Source organism: Lampetra fluviatilis, chromosome 3, assembly GCF_964198595.1.
Source record: "Lampetra fluviatilis chromosome 3, kcLamFluv1.1, whole genome shotgun sequence".
Classification (NCBI taxonomy): domain Eukaryota; kingdom Metazoa; phylum Chordata; class Hyperoartia; order Petromyzontiformes; family Petromyzontidae; genus Lampetra; species Lampetra fluviatilis.
In genome coordinates, this window is record NC_136277.1 from 29,990,366 (window position 1) to 30,018,147 (window position 27,782).

At 51.5% G+C, this 27,782-nt stretch overlaps 1 protein-coding gene across 5 annotated transcripts in view; it reads right to left on the bottom strand.

The window, feature by feature from the left end:
* MEF2C (myocyte enhancer factor 2C) overlaps positions 1-27,782 on the bottom strand; it is an 88,838-nt gene that overhangs the window by 39,688 nt on the left and 21,368 nt on the right. For all 5 annotated transcript variants that reach the window (XM_078854824.1, XM_078854822.1, XM_078854821.1 and 2 more), the window contains exons 2-3: positions 16,991-17,136; positions 7,799-8,002 (exon numbers count right to left, since the gene is read on the bottom strand). In XM_078854824.1, coding sequence (XP_078710950.1) covers positions 7,799-8,002; positions 16,991-17,044 — 258 coding nt within the window. In that variant the 5' untranslated portion in view covers positions 17,045-17,136. The remainder of the gene's footprint in view (positions 1-7,798; positions 8,003-16,990; positions 17,137-27,782) is intronic.

Consider the following 27,782-nt stretch of genomic DNA (forward strand, 5'->3'; position numbering starts at 1 on the left):
GCCTGTCACCTAAGCTATCCCTTATGAGTGTTCATGTTCTTTGAAATGCGCTTTCATGTCTGTAGGCCTCACCGTTGTTTACGTGCCTGTTCATATTTATTTTACACTGCGTACACAACGTGCGTATTTGTACCACGCGTGTTGCCTACAGACGGGTAGCGGAGGGATGGTGGTGAAAGTGGTTTGGGTGCTGCCCTATGAACCCGGCGACACGAGTTCGATTCCCCGGCCATGGCCGATAACATCAGTGCGGGGTGACGTCTAAACCAGTCTTAATCGCACCGCATTCGACAACTCGCGCTGACCAGCGTGGTGAAGTATGGTCAAACAACCCTTGTGAACATCACGATGTGGGGGAGGGCCTTCATTCAGCAGTGGGTTGACAATGGGCAGCAAATAATTACTAATTATCGTTCCAGTATGTACATTAATCTCCTCTCGTTGTCTCTAACCATGGTATGTGTGAAGCCAATTGTGGGTGGGTGTTCAAGACGGCCCTTTCGTGTTGTCATTTTACTACTTGAGCACCAATAAGTTCAATCAAAAACTAAAATTCCCCACGACAACAATTAAAAGAACACTTAGATGCAAAAACACAGACCTCATCTGTTGTGTCCCAAGTCTTCTCACGCAAGTTAGAAACTTCATTAACGAGCAAAAGAAGACAGCCTACAATCAGGCCTCTCATGTTAGCACTCCAGTGACATCAAATTGACATCACTCCAAATAACCCAATGCAGTAAAGTCAATACCACAGTGTAACTATTACTATTTTTATTATTCTACCAGGTAAGGCCCACTGAGCTATACAACCTGGCCACAAATAATGGCTTATCATGTGGACATTTATAACAGCCAAACACTCTAAATGCACCTTTTTAAATGTGGAGGGAAAAACCGGAGGAGGACCCGGAGAAAAATCCACGCGAGCACGGGGAGAGAGACACTCAAACCCAAAATATACAGCAGCAGGCATCAGGGTCGGGATCGAACCCACGACCTCCTGTACACCAGGCGAGGGAGTTGACATCTCACCACCGAGGCGTCGCATCTCGCCGTGACTTAAGTATTATTTTTTTTCCCTCACCAACGAAGATTCAATCTCATGCTGGTCAGTGCCTGACACATGGCGGCCCAGGCACAGTACGTATCTGCGAGAGATAAGAGCCGTTTGATGTTTTTGCATTGCGCCTTAACTTCCTCACAACCGCACTACGTTACTGAGAGCGGACACGCGTTCGCACGCACGTAAGAAAGATGGACACGGGACTAATATATATTTTTAAAGCCTATTTGTCAATCAACTGCCGTACCACGGTCGGTCATGAGGATTGTTTGATCACACTTCACCACACTTTGTCAATGGGGGGGGTGGGCCCAGGACCGGTTTGGATAACACTCGCCACCCACGGTCAGCTGTGGCTCAAAATCGAACTTGGGACGCCGGGTTCGTAGCGCAGTGCGCTACCCTCCACACCGCAGCTCCACTGTGAGAACGCATGCCGATGTGAAATATTTAACACCCATTACCCAATAACATGACATTATGCATATCCATGATATGAGACCTAATTTTTCTGATGAAAAAAGCATCCTGGATAGCACGAAACTATTTCTGCACGGGAGCGCTGGGAATGTGTGCGTAGCTCAGCAAATGCATGTGCGCGTGAACAAGCGAGTGAGTGTGTGCGTGCGAAAGTGCACGTGTGCGTGCAAGCACGTGTGTACATGCGCGTGCGTGTACATGCGCCCGTGTGCGTACATGTGCACAGGTGCCCGAGTGCACGAGAGAGCGCGCCAAGGTGGACGCGGGGGCGTGAGTGCACGTGTGCCTGCGCGTGTGTGTGTGCGCGCGTGTGCGTCCGCGCGTGCTCGCTGAGCTGAGGCCTCGTGGCGCGCGTGGGCGGGGGTTTGTGCGCAGGCGGAGTGGGATTAGCGGCGACAGCCTGCCGATTTACTCTGCGCTGCTGCACACGCATGCGCATGCGCAGGCTGCGCACGCGTGTGTGTGTGTATGTGTGTGTATGTGTGTGTGTGTGCAGCGCGCATTAAGCTCCCCTCTAATGAACTGTCAGCCGCGGCGAGTTGACTTATACGTCTCATTGCCGGCTCGCCGCAACTCTCCGCCAAACGACGCTCGGCAAGAACGTCGGCTTTCTGTTTGTCCGCCCGGCCTTCCGTTCATCTGTCCGTCAATCCATATTGTCCGTCTGGCTATCCATCGTCCATCTGCCTCTCTGGTCGGTCTCTGACTGTGGTCTGGTTGATCCCCCCCTGTCCTTCAGAGTTTACAATTTGCACAAGTGGTTCAGTTTTCACACATGCGTGGCCGTTGACAGGGACCTGCTCGTATTTGAAATCACGCACGAGGTTTCTTACGGCCAAGGCTGAAGAAACGGCAGCGCGGAGATGGAGTGAGGGAATCGGCTCATGAGCACGCGCACCCGATGCATTGTTACGTCACAGGACCGTGAGAGATGGCGAGGCATTCATCCAGCAGCGGCTTGATCATGGGTGAGGATAATAATGATAACGGCGACTCGGTTTCTTCGCTTTTATTGGACCCCTTCAAACCGCGTTCACGATCTCATGGAGCTCGTTGAAGTGGCGAGGGACGTTGCACAGTCGGCTCCGATTGTAACGGGAGCCGGTGGGGGGGGGGGTGGGGGCCGTGAGGGATTGGTGCTGGCGAGACGTTTCCAGTGTGAACCCCTTAGCACTTCACTGTCCCCCCCCCCCCCCATGGACCCCGTGGCCTGTTACGGACCCCCTAATGATGCCCGTGTCTGCCCCAAGAGGCCACTGACCCCAGTGGAAACCCCCACCCCACCCAGTCTAACGGACGCCACACAGAGCCAGAGTCCGCCCGGCATTGGAGGGGGTTAGAATTTTCATTTGCCTCTGCCGGTCCACGTAGCGATTGCTCCAAAACGTATATTTAGTACGCATTTCTTCCACTGCGCACCTCCTATTATTAGCACGGTTGGCTACGTTGGGGGTACGGTGCGAAAGAAGTTCAACATACAGGACATACACAGTCTTCAGGGTGCACTACCAAGTGACCGCTCACCGTGTGACCGCAAGAGACGCCGGTGCCTTTTGAGAGACCTTTACCCAGCAGTGGATTTATCGTGGCTGATGAGGAGGGATTTATGTTAGACGGGGGAGGTGGCACGTGACCAGTCGCCACAACCAAAGCGCGGGGTATACCGGACGCGGCGTGCGGAAATACATTCTCGATCACAGACACGGTTATGTATCAACCCCCCGCTGACGATAATTACGGTGGTCTTCCACCAACGCATTTGCACTCCGTCCGTTCGAACAGCTGAACAACGCCGCCCAATTTCAGCCACAAATGCAACAGCAGAAAAAACCAAAGCACAATCCTCACCCAGAATCTAAACTCCCCCTCTCCACTGCCCCCCCCCCAACCGAAACCACCCGGCGGCCAGAACGCTACCCCCCCCCACCATCCCCGGCACCGAAATGGTACACGCGGCCCGGGCTTCCTGCAACACAATCAGGGTCACGGCAAGGATCGGGGGGGGGGGTCGCCAACGGCTCGGCAAATAGAAAGAAATAGATGACGAGGGGAGTTCCTGCAGAGACTGTCGGCGGCCTGGCAAGACGGGCGACGCCATTTCATAGCCCTCACCACCTCCCCCCCCCCCGTCCATCCATCGCCAGGAGGGGCTTGCGGCAGATTTCGCTGCTCCGTCTCCTTCAAGGCATCCCGATCAGCGGTATCCAGGGTTACGCGGAGCGCGCGGCCCCCCCCCCCCGCTGTTATTCCGTATGTTTCCACCCCGTCTGGGCCGTGCTATTTTTAGGGGCGCAGCCGCAGCTATTTTTAGTCGACGGCTACGCCGGTCCTGCACCAAATCCCCGCGTTTAAAAAAAAATGCAGCAGCGGGGGGGATGAAAGACCGCTATTGATCGCCGTGTTTTGGCATACAATTACATAATAGGGCAGCTCTTGCACGGGGTGAAATGAGACTAAATATTTTTCTCGTCATCGGATGCCACAATCCTGCAGACTCCCACGCGAACCATTACTTGTTACATGACCTATACCAATTCCGAGCCTTAACGCACGTGCGCGCGCTGTATACGTCCTCCAAGCGACGAAAACAAAGGAAAATATAGATTAAGTTGGGCAGCAAGTGGAATTCCCAAGGCGCGTAACGTGCGAAACAAATCTTTTTAATCACGCCGTTTGATAGGCCAATGAGCCTGGATTGTGGCATCGCGAGACCCTCAGCAGATGGTGTCAATCTGGGGAGGCATTCGTCCAGCAGTGGATTGATTGCGGCTGCTGATGACGACGACGCTTGATAAGAACCTTGGCTACATCCCTGAGCCCCCCCCCACCCCTCCCACCTCAAAAAAAAATGATTGGCTGATAAAAAGAACCCTAAGTGTTTTTATCTCTTTAAATAGCTTTGTTCTGCCGACAGTTAAAACACTTTAAAGAAAACGCATTACTCTTTTGGCAGAGGCCTCAGAGCAGATTTAAAACAAGAAACAACTTTCAAGTGCGGCTGTCGATGCAGCAGATGGAAAACAACAAAGCTTGAAACGGCGTTGGCGTTAATTTTTTGTGCGACGCTAAATAGAACGCTTTCACATTAATTACATTTCGCCCCCCCCCTGACCCATCGCAGACCCCACCCACCTTGCCCCCAAAATAAGTAACAATGTAAGAAAATGAAGAATGAACCCTGCCCGTCCCAAGTCATTCGTCTAATCTTGCGACGATGCGCGAGACGGGAAAGTTTACGTTGACATGGCGTGCGCAGAAAGCGCGGAGCAACTTGCAGCGACGTTTGTGTGCTGTTCCAATTTAAGGAGATTACAGGCCCTCGTGCCTAAGCGCAAATGCTTCCTCGGACCACGATGACCAATCAGCTCAGCAAGGAATGGGTTTATCCCCCAACAGGCCTTCAGAGATCCCTGACCACGTGTCTGACCCTCGACCATGCGGAGGGCTCAGTGCGGAGTGCTCAGTGCGGAGATGTTCACCGCCACAGAGAGCACGGAAGAGGGTTTGAATCATTTACATGCTCAAAAGACTTGGGGACAGTTTAACGAGAAGATCTCGGGGGGATTTAACCGTGGTGTTTTTGTTGTGCGGGGCTACCGAAGTGGTGGTTGTTTCATAATAAGGTCTGTGTTGTGTCAGAGTTACTTTTTTAACTAATGACACAGAGGTGGCTGGGTGGGTCAGGGGTCAGAGGCTAGAGCGCCAAGTTGCTGCCTGTGTCCGCGTCTGGGTTTTCAGAAGCCTATGATTAGAGTGGGTGCTCAAGCGTAGCGAATTGGTCTCCTGGTGAAATATTTTTTTGAAACTAATTTTAATGTGTAAGGCTTGCATGGATCATTCTCTTGCCACAGCACCTGATGCTCTCTGTCATTTCTGAATCTATTCTTCTTTGGCAGAGGTGGTGGTGGTAAAAGTTCTGACGGTGGTGGTGTTGACGGAAACTGGTGGAGATAACTGAGGTAGTAGTATTGGTCGTTGGTTGTTTTTTTTTGCACGACCTAACTGAACCATATGATGGATTGAGACTGTAAGGGCGGAACTTGGAGGGCACCTGCCAATTGCTTAGCATTTACATGACCAAGCAGAAATTACGTATCAAATGGCAAGTGTGATGTGGCATCAACAGCATTCAGCCACAGTGACCTCTAGACCTGGCTGCTTACATTCTATAGACATGAAAACAAATATCTCTCACCATGGCCACACAGACCATTGGGGGCAAGGGGCTGTTAGTGAGCACTGAACAAGACCAACGCAGCGAACCAGGGGACAGCGTAGCGATCACCACACACCGCCAGTCTTCTCATTGTGGGGGCCGAGACGACTTGGATGGGAGACCAGGGACCGGTTGAGAAACAGATCACTCGGGCCCTACGTTTGTCACAGCCGTGGGCACGAATAAAACTGGATTCGCCGGGGTTGTTCGTAGGCGGAGGCAACCGCGCTAACCACTTGCTACTCCCACCGCTCCGATCCGTACACACACACACTCGTAAATCTCACGCAAATACACGGATGCGGCAGCACGCGAGGAGCACGAGCACAGGCCAGAGAACACACAAAAAACACAAGCGCGTTGGCACGGCGAGGCCGAACGCCTCGTACCACAATTACGGCAGAGGCTCCGAACACTCCCGCGCCACTCGCGGCCGCGTTTGAAATGTGACACGCGACCAAGAAGCAATTTTACAGCGGGAGCGGGGGCCCGCAGCTGCCCAGCAGGCTTTAATTAGCACGGCCACGTGGAGGGAAGCATTTATCAGTGGAATGCGCACAACAGCGTTGCCTGTTGGAAAAAAAAATCCCAGGGAGAAATTTAAAAAGGGGGAGGAAACTGGCGTTATTAATTCCAGGGGAGAATGTGGCTCGTGCTTATGATATAGCACCCACGTAAAGGTTTTTTTCTTGACCTCCGAATGCTTTGACCGCGCGTTCGTGTCGCGAAAATATTAAATGGGCCAGTTGGGCCAGAATGGATATGGTTTGACCGGTTACGTATTGGATTTTTAGATTTAGTTTATTCCTTGACGTCAATAGCTCAGTCAAAATGTTTATTTATGAGGTTGTTCGGCTGCATTGATTATCGTATTAGCGAATGCAAGTTTTTCTGCATGATATCATTTCTTGGGGCACCCTGAATTTTAAATATAAATGCTGAAGAAACAACTGGCTCAACAACGCTGATGCTCGTGCCATAGAATCGCAACTTCTCTGCGGCGCAGAACATCTTTGCAGTTCATGCAACGCGCCCTTGACACGTCGACAAACGTCAAGGCCTCATCATCTACCTGCGGTGAAACAAATGACATGAAACCCGGACAGGAATGACTGCGGCTTTCCTGGAACCGGCCCTGGGCAAGTTGTGATTGAGATTGACCAGCGAACGTCACAGACCGTTTGGTAAGAAAAATAAAGACGGGCAAAATCAGATGCCCCCCCCCCACCACCATTGACGCTGCCGCTCACCTTCCCACTTAAGGTGCCCTTCCGAGCTCGTATTAGCGCTAAAGCTGGGGTTAGAAGAGATAGACACAGCGGGTACACACATCAGATTAGCCTCAAAATCCCCCCCTCCCACACCTACACTCAAGAGGTCACCACTAGCCCCTCCCTCTCAGCCGCTCCCGTCTGCATGTGCGCACGAACGCACGCGCCGGCACGCACGCGCCACCACTGTCACGATTGTGAGAAGTGCCCCCCTACAAAGTGAAGACGCGGCCTCTGCCACCGCACACCCACCCCCCCCACCACCTCCCCCCACCCTTCAGATTTCCCTCGTCCCTACTCATCTCTCCTCCTACCGATGCGTTCACCCCTTCTATCCCTCCCGCGTACAGAGGATAGTCCCCTCCCATCCCTCTGCATGCGCGAGCTCTAGCGGTGGCAGAACTAACCGATCACCCCGGCTCCTTGTCCTCCGCTCGTCGATGCAGCTGCTCGCTCGGGCACACGACGCACAGACGCACGCACGCGCGTGCACCCACGCACGTGCACAAACACAAAAACACACACACGTACGCGCACTTGTCCTTTGTCCCGCGCATAAGCGCAGCCGCTGACATTTGAGTTAATTCCGCTCTCTCCGTGAAGCAGCGCGACGACGCTTGTTTTAGCAAGCGTGAGCACAAGAATCGTCGTCGGCAAGGATCACTGGGGTTGAGGGGCGGTGGGGGGGTGGGGTCGTAGGAATGGTGGGGGGGGGGGGCAGTCAGTAGCTTGCGCGTGCCCCCCGCGCCAGCTGTGCGGACGCACCTCGATAATGTCGGAGTTGGTGCGGCTCTCGTGCGGCTCGTTGTACTCGGTGTACTTGAGCAGCACCTTGTCCATATCGGTGCTCGCATACTGGAAGAGCTTGTTGGCGCTGTTGAAGATGATGAGCGCGATCTCGCAGTCGCACAGCACGCTCAGCTCGTAGGCCTTCTTCATCAGCCCGAACTTGCGCTTCGTGAACGTCACCTGGCGCGATGGGCGAGAAAGATAACGCCGCAGTTTTAGCGTTTTGTTTTACGCTGCAAACGGAGCTCGATAGTGAAGAGCGACGTGCCACTACGGGCATAGAGGATCAACGGCGTAATCGGTGTACGTTATCCGTTGCGACACACGGACAACGTGGATCAGACACACACACACACGTTGACAAAGAAAAAAACATGGAAACGAAGGGTGTGAAAAGTGCACAAAGGTGCACGTTCGCAATCCGACACAAGACGGACATGTACATCTTCATAACTACGCAAAGACAAAGATGCCTCGAATAGGCTTAATAGGCTGTTGGGTCAAGTGCCGTTCACGAGCACCTATGAAGGCCGGCACGGCACACGAGGGGGCGGGTGGCCAGCACCACCCCTGGCTGTATTTGTCCCCCCAGTGACGATGTTTACACACCACACCAATTACTCATTTGAGGCAGAGTCAACCTAGCGGAGGCTCAGGAACGGTTCAGATAATAGTCACTGGTGTTGGTGGTCGTGAGCGGGAATTTAACTCAGGTCGCCGGGCTCGTAGCGCAGCACGCCGACCGCTGCGCCACCACTCCCCACCTACATACAGACATATTCGCACACAAAACACACACTTCCCACGTGCACGTGTGTGCACATACCCAATCTGGCACACACACTCAATGATATATACACACGCACTCTGGAAGGAAACGCTAGAGAGTAGATGCGGATTTCTTTGGGTGCGACTTCAGAGGCACAACGCTCCTTGTTTTGTTTAGGAATGCGATAACCATGTCAGGTGTAACTTTGATTAATGCTCTCTAATTACAAAACTCAACAAAATTCCTGTTCTTTCTGCACGACTCAACAATAACACATTCAACACGTGATATGAGAAAAATTAACCTATTTCTTTATCTCGGTGCATTTCTACTCTAACTTTATCTGCAATAGACTGGTTTCACTGGTCCCTGTCATAGCAACGTTGAATTTCCACCGATGGCTAAGGGGACCAGCAACAGCTGTTATGAGCACTACCCAATGCATGCCAGTTTCTGACGACACTGATTTGTTTCACCTCTGTAAAAGATATGGGTGGGGGGGGGATGTGAAGCAACGGGGCACAGTAGCTAGCACACTGCGCCAAGAACCCCTGGCGAACCGAGTTCGAACCTCGGCCACGGCTAACATCAGCGACAAGCGAATGGGATTTCTGTACCAGTTCTGCATTTCACCGCATCTACCCCCAACCACCACCACCCCTTCACCAAAACCCGCACCGACCAGCGTGGCGAGAATTTGTTAAAAACAAACCCCATGACCGACGCAGCGTCGAGGGGACCGGCCTTCATCCAGCGACTGATTTACAAACGGCAGTAAGACTATTAAATGGTTATTTATTACATTCAAAAGACTCTTGGCCACAGGAACGTTGAACTTCAGGACTGCCACGAGATCTTAAAGAGCGCCGCCCAACGCTTGCGCTGGTCTGAAGAGACTGACATTTTGACTTTTTTTTTAAAGTCAAGTTGTTATTTTTTTTGTAATTTTTTTTCTGAAGGATGATCTCACCTGGCCGTGCACGTGGAGCTTGATTGACTCGCAATACGAGTGTGCCATCGGTGCGGGGGCAAGTGGCTCCGCGGGCCAGGTCTCGGGCAGTTGGTTAAATGCTTGAACTCTTACCGAGGCAGTTGTCAAAACATCGACATCAAGCCTCAGGGAACTTCCTCGCGCGCTCCATAAGGTCTCCTCGAGCTCCACAAACCGCGCTTTGTGCCAGGGACACGAGCAAAACATTTTTGTTGGAAAGCCGTCGGCGAGAAAATGTGCCGAGCGGAAACCAGAAACCAAGAACCTTGTTTGGAAAGAAAGGCCCGACTAACGAAGGCAGGATTGCACAAACACGTGTCGAAACTCCCGGCTGTCATCCGAGGCTCGGTTTGCCACGCCAGGGCTTTGCTGTTTCGTCGGGGCCTAGAGAGCGACACGAACGCACACACGCCTCCGTGCACATGTGCGTGTCCGTGCGTGCGCATGCACAAATTCCGTTGCCTTGTCTCTTTCTCAGGTCCCCAACGCAAGAGCCAAAGCTGCGCCATTAATGCGCAGCAACAGTTCTGTACAATGCTGCTCTCTTTGTCCTGTGATCATCGCACACAAATCTTCATTTATTTCAAAGTTGTTCGTTTTTAATCCAATTAAATCTGGGGAACCAAAAGTAATACAATGATGGGCAATTCACCAACAGTTGGCAATAAATATCCGCTTGTGAAAATGCAAGTTGGGGTTTTTTGAGAGTATGATCTGACCTTGAGAGAGCATTACCGGGACCTGGAAAGCATACAAAATGTTTTTATGGAGTTATCGTTTGGCCGAGTAGAGACACGGTCGGCTGAATTATGACAGTTTTCACATGTTAAATTTCGATTTAAAGCTTTCGTGACTGCAGGGATTCATCTTCTTGGTTCTTTCGGTAAAGTCACGTAGAAGGGAAATAATAAAATAATAAAAATAAAACATCATAAAATAATTCTCACGACGTTTCGGACACAATGCAAGGACGGCTGCTTGCGCTGTGGCCGAAACGTCGTGAGAATTATCTTATTATGTTTTATTTTTATTATTTTCATATGTTGTTAACATCCACGGGCACACGACGGAGCAGGGGAGTAAAGTTCAAGGACAGAATGTATGGAAAAAGAAAAAGTAACGTGAAAGGGAGAGAAGAGGAAGAATGGAAAAGGAAGCGGTAAAGTAACAAGAGGTAAATACGAGGTAAAGGAATGAAAAAAATGAACGGAAAAAAAGGCTCAGAAATAGAAGAATGGTGAGGGCCTGGACGCTGCCACACAGAGGGAGGAGCAGCGTCTGTTTTCACAGTGGGTGGCAGGGAGAGGGGGAGGGGTTCGTCAGTGGGTGTGGCCACGTTGAGGTCACGTGATTTGCTGGATGCTTGAGCTGATTTTAGAGAAATAGAAGTGTGCATATTCATCCCTTTCAACGTCACCATGACTGCATTGTACGTGTATCCTAACGTCAAACTACTACTGACGTATGGAGAGATACGTGTGTGTCGTTGTGTTAGTAACTCTAGAACTACAACTAAACAATGTTGTTTTTATTTTACCAGCTACGTAGGACGGTTGCACCCCTGTGTGTGTCTGTGACCGCCTTCCTGTGTAGCCGGTAAGACGGCGCAAAGCAGAAGGCGACGAATAGTGAGCAGAGTACATACTAAACCAATGACTTAAGCTTGGGGCTAAGCAGCAGATGGGGATAAATACCTCAACAGCACAGTAACCCGTCTGTTCATGCATTTTGTGACAATTAACATACGTACAGCCCTTTTGTCAATCTGCTGCTGGATGAGCGCCTCCCCTACGCCCGTGTGGGTTCTCAGGTGGGGGTGTTGAGCAAGGTTATTTGACCATACTTCACCAAGCTGGTCACAGTGTGGGGTTGGCAATGGCTCGGAAGTCATAGCACAGTTGAAATCAATAACGTTTGTAAAAATGCATACATGTTACATCAATAGCGGATTAACCGAAATAGCGAGAACAGAAAAATTCCGAACACGTACGTAAGGAAACGATGGCGCAAAAAATGTAAGTAACATAATGAAAACCAGCGCTTCGGAACAATCGCAGTATTATTGGGACGCAAAGTCAAGTCGTTTATTTATTTATTTTACAAAACGCAGTTGTACCTGAAACGTACAAGGCAGTTAATTGTTAGGGCATCCCCCAGGGAAGTCATTAAAGCAAAATTCCAAAATACCAAATCGAACACGCTTTTGCAGTTTCCCTGCATTTCCTGCACGAACAAGCCTCGACAAGTTTCTGATGGTTTTTTTTTCAGCACTTTTTTTAATTCTTATTTTCTCCTCGGTGTGCAACAACACGATGGCTTGTCGAGTCGTGCGATGTCGCGACTGAACTGAACACACGCAAACTGCGAAATGACTCTGTTTCAGTCGGCTACAGGGCTTCTGTACAGCGCATCCGTGCAGGCCATTGCCCGAAACATCACCCAGTAGTTTTTTTCTGCACTGTGAAGCTACTTGGGTTGCTGTACCTGAGCTAAAGAGCGCGGTGAGGGGGGGGAATCAAGAGGCGGGGGGGGGTAACGTATATGTTTACATCGGAGATTCATCGACGGACATACTCCGCTAGCCCAAGCGATAGCCACGCGAGCAAGTGGGCAGGCTTCGTTTTGTCACCGTTGTGAAATACGTAAATACCGTAACCTCTGTCCGGCCACTCTTCTGGGTTTACGTGTAAAAAAAAATTATTCCAAGTAAAGATCGTCCGTGCGAGACCATTGTGGTTTCAGCTTCACTAAGTATTATCAGTGCAAGGTGTGGCCTCATAAATCCTCATGTCTATATTGCACACTGCACCACGTGTCACATTTTTAAAGCGATCTCGAGGAGGCCGAGGATTTGTTCAGACGTCACTCGCCACCGACGTTCCCCCCTCAGATGGGAATCGAATTCGGGGTCACAGCGGCGTGCGGAAATCACTTCGCCCCACCGCCCTGCCCGCGCACGAATTGAAAACGAATCGACGATCACACGCAAGACTCGCCAAAGGTGTCGAGAGCATAATCGCCGACATTTCGATCGATGTTTTGTGATGCGGTAAAGCCCTGGCAGCCCCGCCCACCCATGTGCCCCGCCCATCGGGCCACCAGGAGACTCCGCCCCCCCCCCGGGAGGCGCGTAGCTGGCAGTACGCGGAGCAGGTGGGAGGGCGTGTGGGTCACCTTCAGCGCGAGCGCTTGGTTCCTTCACAGGAGGGTGGCCGTGGCAAGGTGGTGGGGGAGGTGAGATGGGTGGGGGGGGGACAGTGGGAGGATGGGGGTCAACCCGTCACCACCACCACCTCCTCCCCCCCCATCCCCACTCTCCCCCCCCCCCGCCGCCCCCCACCACACACATGAACAAAAGCTGCCAATGCCTTCACAACTTGACCTTTACGCCGTGCCTTGTTTTTTTTTGTGGCGAGCTCTTTTTTTTCACGACATTTCTTCTTTTTTTTGTGCAAAATGAAAGCAAAAGATTCACACGCCGGAGCCGCGTTTGAATTCCGCGTGTGTTTATTATTTTTGTAGCCGTTGATAGTAGTGCGCTTCAAAAAAAAAAAACCCCGAAAATCTCATGGGGCGGACGACGTGACGAGCCGTGGGCAGGTGTCGCACCCACGGACTCTACGGCCTCTGAAGTCGCGGTCCGCGGGCGACGAATGCTGGCTGTGGCAACTCCGCGGTAAAGTACAGTGTTTAGGCGTCTCCAAGCACGAAAATCCCACCGAAAACAATCGGCTGAACTTAAACCTCGCGAGCTGATAAGTGTGCCGCCGCCGCCGTACGTCAGTGTACGCGATTTTATTGGTCCAGTCCGTTCCGTTCCGCACCTTTGCCCGTGATTAAACCTCCGCTTGGGGAGCGTGCTGCGGCAGATTTGCGGTTGAGGTGGGGAGAGCCATTGGGTAGAAGACAAAAACCTCGGTCACTAAACGTTTATTTCCAAGCAATGTAAATAAATAACCTTACTCTTATTTCAAAATAAGACGCTAAATATGCGCGCTATTGCCTTTCCGCATCATACTTGATCAGAAATGAGTCGTGGCCAAAAAAGTCTCTCAAAAAAATGCACATATTTCAAGCTTAACCTGGAGAATGCCTCTAGGCTGAGCGTTAAAAATAATTACATTTTCTATAATTCTTTTCCGGCAAGTTCTCCATTTTAAGTCGTGCCAAAATGCCAAACTGGGTCATGTTAGTGTTATGATGCACCCCACCTACAGTACAAACTTGCATGCCAAGTAAACGCTGATGTATAAATTGACACGGCGTGCATAGATTTTGTTGTCGGCGGTGAGCAAAGGAGAAGGGAAGAGGTTGAGCGGGGGTGGGGGGGGCAAGGTTGTTTAAAAAAAACATAAAAATCTGCGTAGCGCAGCCGAACGTGTGAATTCCGCAGATTTCCAACACACGCGCGTGTGGGTTCCAGCCAGCCCCTCCGTGCGTCATCACGGGCCTTCAATGCCTCACCGTTCCGCTGTAATTCCCTCGGCTCATCCCTAACATCAAGACGCGCCCCTCTGCTGGATAGACATGCTGTTGCCACATTGATGTTCCGAAACCGTGAATGTTTACTAAACTCTGGCGGAAGGGGTTGGGGGGGAATGGGTAAAGAGAAAAATCTTTTCCGGAGGGCTCAAAAAATCCACGAGGTGTGGTGGCGCCGCCGTGAGCGAGGAGATGCGAGAGACTGCACATTTCACCCAAGCACCTCCTGCAAATCCCATCACTGAAAGCAGTTTATCCAGGGATTTTCTCCACTGCAATTCAATCCCATTCCAGAATCATTCACTTACAGCTTCTTAGTTGGGCCCCCCCCCACTCACACCCCCCCCCCCCACGTCCAATACCATGGGGGGGGGAGGGGGCACGTGCGGCGTTGAGCCACAACCCCCGCACATCAAGCAAGGGTCACCACGGTGGCGTCTGCCATTATGGTTTTCTTGCAAATGGAATGGACGCTCTTAATGCATTAATTACTCACCCCCCCCCGCCCCCCGCCCCCCGCGCATGGCGGGAATAGATTCGCAAGGACGCGTGCGGTGTCTCTATCTCCGAACAGATCGCCGCGGAACTATGGATCCGCCGAGGGCCGGAAGTGGACGTGTGGCTCGGGGTGGCGGGGGGTGGGGGGGGGCGCTTAAAAGCCGTAAGAGCGCCGAGCCCAATACTGTGGTCGTCGTCGTCATAGTAGTAGCGGTATTTTTTTCCCTCTCAACATTTTATTTACAATGATGCCATCAGCATCATGCTGCGAGATGAAGCGCCCGCTTGGGAATTTCGCCGAGCCGTGACCCACCAAAACCCAACCCCCCCCATGCGCAGGACAACGGCCTTCAGAAGCAGACGTAGCAGCACTTCTCAGATGGTCGCCTCGCTCCAGTTGAGAAGCCGGCTTAATCGCGGGCGGCTGAAATCTGGGCTCAAACCTCGTTTTATTTTCAGCGCTGGTCTCAGTTCTCTGATCCATGACCTGCCACTGTCCACCTACAATAATTGCGTAGATTAAAATTCTTGCCTGAGGATGAGGCCTTCTTTTGAGAGTTATATTTGTCAGGCGAGCCCTGCTTGAGGAAGGGTGGCCATTTCCTCTTTGAGTTATTGTTGTTGTGCAGTCTCTCTCCGAGATGCTACGTTTGAAATCCTGGGAAAGGTGGGTAAACTGAGATACTCGGGGTGGGGGGGGGGTTACTCAAAATGAAGTCAAATTTTCACGGTCTCAACCCCTGCCACCGATGATTGCCACTGGTAATGAGCAAACATAGCCAGATAATGAACCCGGATCTCCGAGAGTAGAGCGCAGCGGGGGCTCGCCATCAAAACGCCACTCTCAAGGGGGCGCAGGGCGGCGCACGGCGTAAACGGTGTCCTGAGCGGAAACAGTTAGAACGGCCGATTTTGGGTAATAAGCATTAAACTGTCTGTTGTTCCTATGGATGCGATTTTGAAAAAAAAAAACCCCTGTGAATCAGAGAAACATCGGAGAGCAGCGCGCCAATTAAAAAAATGATAAAGGGGTTCAAAGGGACGTGAACGCACGCGCGGCGAGCCCGCCAAAGATGAGTGCAATCATGCAATCGGCCAACGAGCCACTTAACGATCACCAAAACAAAACGAGATGCGCACATCCGCGCGCGCGCCCGCGCGCCTTCTTTTAATCAGAAAGGTCGCGGTTTTCAAAGAATTAATAAACTAATGGACCCGGCGACTGTGATCTGCGCAACGCGTGCCCTCCAACTTGCCGTGTAAATTCTAGTGCTCGAGCGCGGAGAGGCACAAAGAGGGATGGGGGGGGGGCACTCTTCCACTCTTCGCTCGGGCGGGCGGGGGGGGGACGCTGAGCCACTAGAGCCTGAGAGGCCCCCGTGTGACGGTGGCGGACGCGAGCTTCATTAAAGTGTCGCCGCAAATTATTCCCGAGCGTCACGATCCCGCGGGGAAACGCGAACAGGTGATGAAGGAACATCCGCCCGTGTCCAGGGCGATGGGCTTTGTCACACGGGTTTTCAACGCGTCCGTGGCGCGATCATCACTGTCCATTGGATTTGCCCGACCACTGCTGTTTTTCCGCCGAGGTAAGGCCCCGCGGGGAGATTTCTAGCTCTTTTTTCAGAAGCGAGCTGGCCAAAAATTGATAGCTCGGCCAAGTGGCTTATTACGATGTGGAAATTTATACCAGCTAAATTCTCAAAACGCACGTCAATTCTAAATGTGAATGGGGAAAAAAAACGGAGGACCCGGAGAAAAATCCACGCGACCAGGGGGAGAACACGCAAACTCTAAATATACAAGAATCAGGGTTGGAATCGAGGGAGTTAACATCTCGCCACAAGAGTGGCCAAGCAGTTCCCACAAGCCCCGCAGATTGCAGGGAGGGGGGGGGGGGGTGGAAACTGTTGCGTGGTGGTGGTGGTTCGATTCCATCTCCCATTATGGCAATTCTGCGGCCAGACGGGCAGAGGGCCCCGTCTGGTAGCAGTGGTGTGCAAAAAGCAATTGCAGGTCTGCACCATAACCTTTACCCCACGGATGGCCCAACCAGAGCCCATGGAGTTCCCATCGCAGAATCGATGTGGGCAGGACCTAGTCCTGCCACCACCACCACGATCACTACCCGTGCGAGGGAAGTGTTACCAAACGGGTAGTTGAAGGGTTAAATTCTCCACACTGGACAGTCGGGCAATTTCCCCATAAACCAATCCCTGGATTTGCGCCACCGCACACTCAGCCCGGCTTAAATCACGCGGCAGCCGATTTAAGTTGAGCTCTAAGTTGGGCCGAGCGCGAGTCGGCGGCCCGGTTGCAGGACCGGGCTCGCCGCGGCAAATTTCCTCGGTCGACCGCGGCAACCACCACCCGCCCCCCCCCCCAAAAGAATGACAGTGGCGGCACCCCCGCGGTAGATTGCCCTCACCTGTCGGTTGCGCTCGTCCGTTATCCGGGCGATCTGTATCTTTTTCCGCCCCATCTTCCGGCCGCCTCCGTGGGTGTGCGGGCGACGACGAAAATGTCCGCCGCTCTTGTTGCCTCGGAAACGCTTCTTTGCCCGACCTCCTCACTCTGCGAACGCGAGGAGACAAAAAAGCAGCTGCTCATCTCAAACGTTCCCGCTATCAAGGGCGCGGAGGGGACAGCATTTTCTTTTTATCTGCCACCTGGAGTAGATTGTTTTTTTGCGCGCGTGTGCGCCTGCTAGATAGATTAACCAACCGGCATTAAACTGCTGGGACTTGGCAGGCGCGGTCAGGGCTACAGGCAACAGTCGCCCCCCCCCCCTCTCGCTCAAGGTCACGTCGTGACATTCACAGGAAGTGGCATCACCCCCCCCCCCAACATGCAGCCACTTCAACCGTTAGCGTCTCCATCGCGGAGAAATGCCGGTCAGGTGTGAACGACGGATATGTCGCGCGGTTAGCTACGGGGCAGGAGGACAAGATAATCTTCCCCGGGCAAAGCTTCTCAAGTTTTAGATTATGTACACATTTCACTCGACGTTTGGGCTGTCCTTTTGGCCAGACAAAAGATGAAAAAAAACACGCCGGTCAAATAAACACGGCACGTCGCGTTTCGCTCATATAGGTCAAGCCCATTCTGTGGTGAAGATGCACGGGCAATTGGGCGTTTATTTATTAAAATAACAACAAGTGCGGCCGTACATCTCTCACACACCCCACAGTTTGTAAACAACACACTTGTGTACACGCACAAGCAGGCAGGCAGGCAGACAGGACGCAATCACGCACCAGCAAGAACTGGGAATGCTGCCAAAACAGAAGGGGCAGTGTGCCAGGAGGCGCAATTTTGACAGCAAATGGAAAACGAGCTTGCAAAGCTCGAAAAAAAAACACACCCACGCACATGCGACGACGGCTTCCAGTCTATGGCAGCCGCGGAAGCGAGGCCCCCTGTTCGCAGGCGGCGGCTGACGCCAGCTCAATTAGACGCCGGGAGGAGAGACACGGACAAGCGCGCAGCTGGTCCGCCTGTCTGTCGGCACAAGCAACGGAGCCACAGCCACGTGGAGCCGCGCGAGCCGCCCCCCCTCACCCCCCCAACTGCCCGAGTCTGTCATCATGCCATCATAGAGGAGCGGGCTGGGTGGGGGGGGGCAGTCGATCGTCCACCAAGATGCTCTCTGTACACGGAACGATACCGCGATGCGATTGCGTTCATATGAAGGGCGCTGTTCGAACAGCGGCGGGTTCGTGGCGTGGCAGAGCGGTGGGTTCACAGAGTGGCACAGCGGGGAGAATGTAGCGTGGCACAGCGGAAGATTTGTAGTGTGGCACACAGCGGTGGGTTCGTAGCGTGGCAGAACGGTGGGTTCAGTGGCAGAACGGTGGGTTCAGTGGCACAGCGGGGAGCATGTAGCGTGGCACAGCGGAAGATTTGTGGTGTGGCACACAGCGGTGGGTTCATAGTGTCGCACAGCAGCGGAGGGTTTGCAGCGTGGCACAGCGGTGAGCGCAAAACGCTACGAAACCCGGTGACCTGAGTTTGACAGGTCACCGGGTTTGACAACCAGGATTGACTAGCGATACGCGAGTCAAGCCTGGACATTCACCTAAGTTATCTCAGCCTTATACGAGCACCTGGTACGGTATGAAAACACATCAGTACTGGAGATACAAAGGCCGCTGGGCATGGTGCTAAGGACTGAAACAGTTCTGTGCTTCCCCATGCCTTCACTAAGCTGCGGAGACCAGCATGGTGAGGTATAGTTCAAAGAATCCCATGATTGACACGAAGGAGACAAGGCTTTCATCCAGCAGTGGACTGATAAAGAGCTACAAATTATAATGATACATTTAAAAGAGCACTCTCCTCCTTGTCGGTTTCCGAATCTTGCAACGATTTCTCCTGCTCGAGAGCGGATCGCAATTAAATTCAAGTAGACCCGATTATATTTGTATTAATTGTGGTGAATTTACGGACTACAAGCGGCACAGATCATGGGGGGGGGGGGGGGTCACGTGAGCTTGTTACATGCAAGGCTTACGAATCGAAAATAATCCATTTTCACACGCGTGACTCGACGCATGTTTTTCGCGATTGTAAAAAATACATCTATTTTAATTGACCAATCAATGCATCATTATGCTCCCAGTTTTTAATGAGCCTTTGAAATCAATGCTTGGACAATATTGAATGCGAGTGGGATCTTTTCTTTAAACATTACCTCCCAAACAATTGTATTTGAATTTTGTTTGAAATGACAACTTTTATTTTTAAACTTTAATCCCGCTGAAATTGTTTTGTCTTGCTTGATGCTGCGTATTTTTTTAGGTTTTTTCTCCCCCCTGTTTTGGCTCATATTTCTGCTTTGTTGCTGCCGTTTTTGATCTTTCATGACGCGCTACGTATTGTTTCACGACCCATGTCTCCCGTGAACATGAAATGTTTAGTCTCGATGGGGGGGTCTCTCACTTAGTTTCAAAGAAAGATTTGATGATGATGATGTTGATGGTCATTGATGTGAAAGCTAACTCATGGGCATATTTATCTACCGGTGGATATTAAAGAACCCCGTGACGCAATTCTCAAGAGGCCATTTGCGCATTACTGCCAGCACATAGATCCACTGATAATCTTTCGGAATAAGTAACCATCTCAAATTAATGTTCACAGAGGATTCTCGCCTATAAACAATAGACTGCCTTTTGTTAATGGTGGCCACACCCCCCTGCTGATGAGGCACAGAGAAATAAAAAGCAGTCCGGGATTTTCCTGCATTAAACAAATGTTATGATAAAAAACATTTAACCTGAAAGTCGATATACGGACGAACCAAAACCCCATTACATTTCATATTTTGGCAAGGAAACGGACCTTTGCTCGTTTAAACATTAATTTAATTTCTGCCGAGATCCACGTTGCCCATGTTTGCAAAAAACAAAGGCACGTGCATGACACTTGGCGATAAAAGACGGGACCGAATAGAACGTGGTGTGTGTTGGGGTGGGCGGGTGCGACGATGGCAACATCGGCAAAGATGACCTCAACAACAGGAGTAATATAGTGGTATTTTAACGATAAAGATATAGTCATTTTAACGGACTTACGAATCGAATTTTACACACCTCACCAGGTACTCATATGAGTTGTGCTGGTTAAGGGGTGGGGGAGCGGACAGACAGACGGACGGACGGACAGTTGGGATGGACGGGTGCTATTTGCCTACGCAAAGTTGAGTGAGCCCATTGCTGCGAGTCGGCCTCATCAAGGCGCATGTTTACACGCCGCGAGCCCTCTCGGCCCCCCCGTGACCCCTCTCGGCCCCCCCGTGACCTCTCTCGGCCCCCCCGTGACCCCTCTCGGCCCCCCCGTGACCCCTCTCGGCCCCCCCGTGACCGCCGGTCATGACTGCACGGGGACGATCGTCGTCGCGGCTACGTGGACACCCGGTCACACGTACCCGCGTTGATTCCCTCCATCCAGTGCCTTGCCGTGCGAGTTCAAATTCCGACGGCGACCGCCGCCGCCGCAGCAGCAGCAAAATGTTACACAGAGCGAGCGTGTGCGTTTCAAAAATATTTTTTCTGAATAATCTCGACAGAGAGGGGCCTTCTACCCCATGCCTGCGTGGGACGTATGGGGCGGGGGGGGGGGGGGTTGTTTGACCATAGTTCACCACGCTGGGCAGCGCGGGTTGGTGATCGCGAGGCGGGGAGCACAGCCGTGAGGAAGCATAGAAGTACTGCACAGATCGACAATGGAATGTTTCTGCTCTGCCCCCTACTGATCACCACGTCAGCCCCGCAAGCGCTATAGCTACCTGCTTGTGCATAGTGGTGGTCTCCCATGCAGGCACCGTCCAGGCTTAACCCTGCTTAGCTTTCGAGGTGTGACAAGATCAGGGGGCACATTGCGTGCGATTTGGTCGTTTCGCCCCGACGCAACAACATGTAAAATGGTCACGAATTGACATAACGCACGCAGTTGCGCGCGATGACTTAATTTACAACGGCGGGTGGAGTTATTCGCCGTGCTTGTTCGGTGCCACAGCTGTGCGCCAGCCAGCGCGGCCGTCAGGACAATAATAAGCAGATACTGCACGTGCTGTCAAACAGCACGGGGCGACTGCGGTGTAAAAGGCCGGAACGTCATAATTTGTGCGGAAAACTAGAACATGAAAGAACCCGTGAGCGCCGCGCTCATTTGTCGGTGCACATCTATCACATCACGCACTTCCACTGAAACCAAACGCACATTGACAAAGATCCCCGGAGAACCTGTAACAGACCGTAGGGGGTCAAGTGCTGTTAGCGAGCACCAATGAAGGCCGGCACAGTACACGAGGGGGTGGGTGGCCAGGACCATGCCCAACGCCTTTGTCTCCCCAGTGACGACGATTTTACACACCTCACTAGGTACTCATATGAGGGCGAGTCGACCCAGGACCGGTTCAGATAATCGTCACGGGCGTTGGCCGTGAGCAGGAATTGAACTCGAGCCGCCGGGTTCGTAGCGCAGCATAGCGCTAACCGCAACCACTCCCCACGATGATGACTGCCATACGCACGCACGCGTGCGCCTTTCTCTCAAATCAGGGCAACACAGCCACACGGCCTCAACTCCTCTACCCGTGCAACGGGGCCGCAGCAGCAGCATTAAGTATTGTGTTGCCCGCATGCTTGCTGTTGAGTTTGTCTGCCCAAGGGCAGCTCCCTGGCTCAAGCTCCCTGCCCATCCCATTCCATCCGATTAGATGCCGGCCGGTCGGTCGGTCAGGCCCCCCTCCCTCCCTTCCACATCGCACAACACCCCACCCTGTGCTGGAGTTCTTGAGTCATGACCAGGAAAGGAGAAAGAAGCAGGTTTCCTCTTGCCTTCCATCGGCGGTCTTTTATAGGGTGACACCATCAGCGGATGCAGTTTGACATCGTATTCGGGATATTGCTAGAGGAGGCTATGATTCACCCACCACAGTGATCAGATTCATTTTCACAATTTGGTGGGGAAGGGTGGGGGGTGGTGGTTCCCGCTATTCAATTCATAAATATTCCATTAACATTTATTTTCCACTAATGGCTTACAGTAATGACAACAAGAATCCATTACATACAATGCACGTAAATGTGGGGGGGAGGGGGGGACGGGACACAGATTTACGCAGGCGCCATCCAACGCTTGTAGAATCGCGAGCCTGATCAATGCGTCGTCACACCCTTCCAACGCACCCACGGCTCCACGCCGACTTAATCTCGCCGTGATTCAGGCTCTCGCGTTCCGACAAACAAAAAAAAACCTCTCGAGTGATTCAGGTCCCCGCAATCGAATTGCCAATTTTATTATTTTTTTAAGGCACCGTTTCCAGCAGCCCATACGATTTTCAGGTGCGCAAAAATGTTTTTAGACGTTTAAGACCCCCCTCCCCAACACAGCGGGACGCACTTGCCCCTAAGTACGGCCGCGCACGAAGGAGTTCGATCCGGGGCACGTGATGGGGACCGGCTTTAACGCCGCTGGCAACAGGCCGCAATGTCAATATTAGAGCTCAAAAGGAACTCGCCAAGGAGAGGCGGAAAAAAAGTGATCAAACCTGAAAACTTTTCAGGTTCAAACTTGCTCCCCCCCCCGCCCCCCCGTGACGTTTGGTACAGTACCACCCTGTAGGCATCAACAGCTGACGGTGGACACACATCTCACGAACGCAACGTCCACCGCCCCCCCCCTCGCTGCCTTCGGCCTTCGTTTACCTTTCTAAAGACCTAAGAAAATATTTATATCGGACAAAGATGTCCATTTAGATTCCACGGGCCTTGCTGGATAACGCCTGCCAATGTCGGGGATGGTGCGTAAAATGTGAGCGCTTTGGAAGCCTCTTTAGTTCGTGTTACTAAAACTAAACCATTAAAACTGAACACATTTTTGTTTCTTTTACCAGGTCAGGCCTATTGAGCTATATGACTCTTTTTTTCAGAAGTGACCTGGCCACAAATGATAGCTCAATTTAGTGGCTTATCAAGAGGAAAATGTATAGTAGCCAAATACTCTGAAACACATGATTCTAAAATGTGGAGGGGAAAACCGGAGGACCCGGAGAAAATTCCATACGACCACAGGGAGAACATGCAAATTCCAAATAAACATGCATAAGGGTCGGGAATGAACCCCACGACCTCCTGTATACCTGGCAAGGGAGTTAACATCTCCTAGCCACCGCAGCGCCCCGCTGTTAATCATTTTAGGCACAGTGAAGCTCAAGGAAACCCAGGCCAGCAACAGATTGAAATCGAGAGGTGTCCTGAAAAAGCCTGATAACCCACCGTGTAGATTATTGGGTTGTTTTTTTGAGATAACCCATGCAGGGCTTCGTCGAAACGCATGACAATCCACATGTGTGCGATGGTTTTATTTGAATTGTACAAAGTACAGTGCTCACAGATGGCCACACGGCAAATGTATTAACTTACTCCATCCTCGATCTACTTCATGTGCCTTACTATCAACAACAAAAAGACAAAATATCCAAACATTGTACACAATTATCTCGTGCTGGTTATCAAGTTTGATTTTTTTTTTATCCTACACCCCTTGAATGCCACCGGTGTTATATGTTGCAACAAATTACATTGACCAACGCAGCCTGATTTAGACATGGTGATAAAACGGGCTCTGTTGTGTATCGCACAAATATGCTGCGAAACAACGTTTGGAAAATATAAAATCCCACGCGATTCCTGCGCTACATTTTTTTGCGATTCATCAGGCCCTGTGACCCATGCTGTGATTCAATTGCCGGGGGGACCTACCGCATGGACCGGCATCGAACCTGGGTGGCCAGGATCGTTGAGCAGTGGGTCGGAAATAAACCAATATAAATCAATTAAATGTCTCGATTAAATCATTTAAACGTCCTACATTTCTAGAGGTGGCATGCCATCTGAGATTCACCGTCTATCCTGCAAGGGAAATCTGGGAGTAGCCGTAATTCAACGGTCGACCGTCGCTATACCAGTGCGCAAGTCGCTCACTCGAGCCAAGGCACCAGCAGTCCTCGACACAGTGGATGAGATGCTTTGGTAAATGAATTGACAGGACACGCGTGCCAGGAACCGAGCCATTGGCTCGGTGTGACATGGCTCGGCCGACAGGCTGACCACCCTGCTTGGCTAAGCAAGCAGGGGCATGTCAGCTATTCACCATCATGGTCCCCCCCCCATCCCCAAACCATCTGAGCAATTTGATTGATTGTTACGCATGGGTGGGAGGGGGGGAAATATCATAATAATCAATTATCCCTCCATCTCGCTTGTATTTATTGTTGTTTATTCTCTCTCACCGGAACACTTTTGTTCAATCCAGGTTGAACATACGTTAAATTGAACACAAATTATAGAGCATACAGTTAGCATGAATTTCTTTCACGTAAAAAAAAATACATTCACGCGCGCAGGATTCCGTTGCGTTTGTCGCGAGTGTGAGAAATAATTTTAAATCGACGAGCTGAAGCTTCGTTATAACGTGCCTATTATCCAGCTGACAAAAAAATAACTGCGCAATCATGTACAATATGCATTGTGCATTGCCTCGATGGTTGTTGGTGATTAATAATACGTAAATAAACACCGGCACAGTGCTTCAATTGCAATGTGCTAAAGGCTAGGCCATCTAAAATCGACCCCTATCCACAGCGAACATCTGTATCGAGTTTTTATCTGTAGCCATCCTGGGGATTGCCCAGTGCAAGACCAGCACTGACCGATGTGGTTAAGTATGGTCAAACAACCCCCGTGCATGTGGAAGTAAGGCCTTAAGCCAGCAGTGGATTGACAAAGACCAATAAGCCATGTTGCCATCAAACAATAAAATAAAACAACACCAATGACCGTCACCCCCCCACCCCCATTGGTTTTCCGGATCAATGGTTTTAGCACCATTTGTTTAAGCAACATAAACCCTGGACCAGTTTTGACTTCATGAGTCTCATCAACATAGCAATGTATACCAAGTGCGGGGACAGTAGAGTCTACTGTCCACAACATACACGTGGTTATGTACAGAGAACAAACACGTACACATGACTACATGGAGCGCACAGACAACAGAGCGTACAGGTCTCCATTGAAACGAAATCCCTGCAAGAGAGCACGGCGGAGTGTGTTTATATTTATCAGCTGAATATACACCACAAGTTTTATATATATACTGCATACCCTATACACCAGAGTGTGCACCGAGTAACAGCATTTCCCCGCTATGAATACGAAATTGCGCATGCTTTTAGCGAGCGGTCGATACAACGTACACACTTCATCCCGTGGTCGTAGTGGCGGTGGCGGTGGGTCTATAAAATGTACACGCGCAGCACTACTTTGGCGAGGGTATTCCGTCTCAACGTGCAATGTTTCCGACAGCGCCCTGGGAGTTTCTTTCTGACGCCACACCAAGCCACGGTCTCCCGGCGACTGAACCGCCGGATCGTCTGACCCTGTCGGGGTTAAGCCATGGGGACCCACACTTCCGGAACAGCAGGAGGATGAGGAGGACGACGACCCCCCCCTCACCACCACCTTCTCGCAATACCCAACTTCAATTGACGGTCCCACCTGATGACAAAGACTTGTGTTGCCTCCGAAACGTCGTGATTTTTTATTCTTTTATTTCTATTATTACTTTTATTAATTTTAATTTCATTTTTTACCTACGTGACTTTACCGAAAAAACTAAGAGTATGAATCCTTGCAGTCACGAAAGCTTCAAATCTAGGATTCAATTTGGCTCGCGACCAAAATCTCCCCTCCCCCCACACTGCCACGAAGCTCATCGGATCGAGCTAATTAGGGCCTGGTTAAATCGCTGCATGGATTCGAGACCGGCCGCCTTGGGGGGGGGGGGGGCGGGGGATACAACTGGTGCTGCACACGCCTAGGCCGCGTGGTGGACAGGAACTGGCAGTAAGCAGTACAGCAATGGATTAGTGAATCGATCTGTGCGGAGCTTCGAGCAAAACTGCCCCCCCCCGCCGCCCCTGACCGAGCCGTGCGTGCGGGTTTTTCTCCAAGTGGCTTCCTGCCACGCGCAGAGCACCCTCCAAGAGGCGTCCGAAAAGTCAGTGGGTACATTAAAGGGAATCGTATAATTTTATTTTACTGCGAAATTTTAACCGCATCGCGCATCCGGCTGAGATTCTAGACAAGGGTCCGTGATAACGCCGGGTTTATAAAATATAACTAAATAACAATAACGATGTAATTAACCGTACGCAGGCTCGTTCTGCGCTCCAGCGAACGTCGCTATGGGCCTCGTCTTGAATCAAATACTCAGAAAATAAATATAAATTTGTCGCGGCGGGAGATTAGCGGACACAGGATCCACACGTGGGAGCCGTATGGCCCGTTCTCAACATCGCCACACACCAGGGGGGCATACTCTGCACAAAGCCAACGTGGAAACTTTAATTTGCATTATTGAACGAAATGCATCGAGGAAGGGCCCTAAAACTTGGATTCTGAAAATGCAGCCAAGGCCACCTACTAAACTACCTGCTGGCAAACACACGAGACGGGGAGAGCGCAAAGACCATTTTTTTTCTCACCCCCTCCCCCCGCCCCTGCTGTGCAAACGCACGCGATCGCCTCGGCACGGTGTGTTCAGCTGCACGGGAAAGGTCAATTTCCCACATTGCGTCCCAAGGTCAAGCGCAGCGAGGAGCCACACGGAACAACCTGAGCCGGCGTTCCCATCGCTATGGCGACAGCAAAGACGACAGGGTCGCCTCCAAGCGAGCGAGCAGCCTCCCCGAGGCACCAGACGAAAGGGTAACCCGGCGCAGGTTGGCGGCGGCGCTGGCGATGGCGACAGAAACGCAAAGCAAAAGGCAGTGCGGCAAAGCCAGAAAAAATCGAGAATTATTTGAATCCCTCCCGCAGTAAATGAACAAGGTTTCATTTCGAGGGTTGTTGTTGTTGCCGCCGCTCTGGAGACGGGGTGAGCGATGTTCGGTCGCCGCGTCGATGGAATTCTTCGGGACTTCTCACTCTACAGAGTGGCACTTCCGAGGGTACTGCCCCATCGGTGGCGATCAAACGCAGGGGGCGGACGGAAAGGATGAGAGCGGATGACGATCGCGAAGGCACAGACTTCGCTCGGACGCGGGGTGCGATCCCTCCGTCGGTTTTCAATACACGCCGCAAAACAAAAAAACCAGCGGGGAAACCAATCAACAGAGTGACGCCTTCGGGTGGCACCCCCCCACCCCCCCCCCGGTGGTGTCACAACTCCCCCAGCGAGTCACGCCGTAGGTGTCATTTTTGTTGTTGTTGTTGTGTTTTTTTCCACGGAGCCTCAACAATTACCACGAATCGACTGCTCAACAATGCCTTTTTGCGCGACGCAGCCGCCGACGTGTTTTGTTTACTTCACCGAGAAGCAGATGCCACATCAATAAAAGTGTGACCGAGCGAAGCTCCTTTTATCCACAACTACATTCCCAGCGACTCTTGTTATGCATGCCCCGCGCCCCCCCCCCCCCCAAAATCAAATCTGCAAAAAGCACCTCTAATCTCCGTGGGCTTATTTTTTTCGATCGTAATGGAGAAGAAAATGCTCCAAACGCACGCTATCGTCCATGGATAACGAGATTTTTTTTTTAGTTGCGGTGATTTGTGGATAACAGGATCCCCACATCGAACGAAGCGAAATAGAGGAGGCCTCACTCGGTAAAACAACACAAACACGGAGGCTGAGAGCACAAGCCAAAC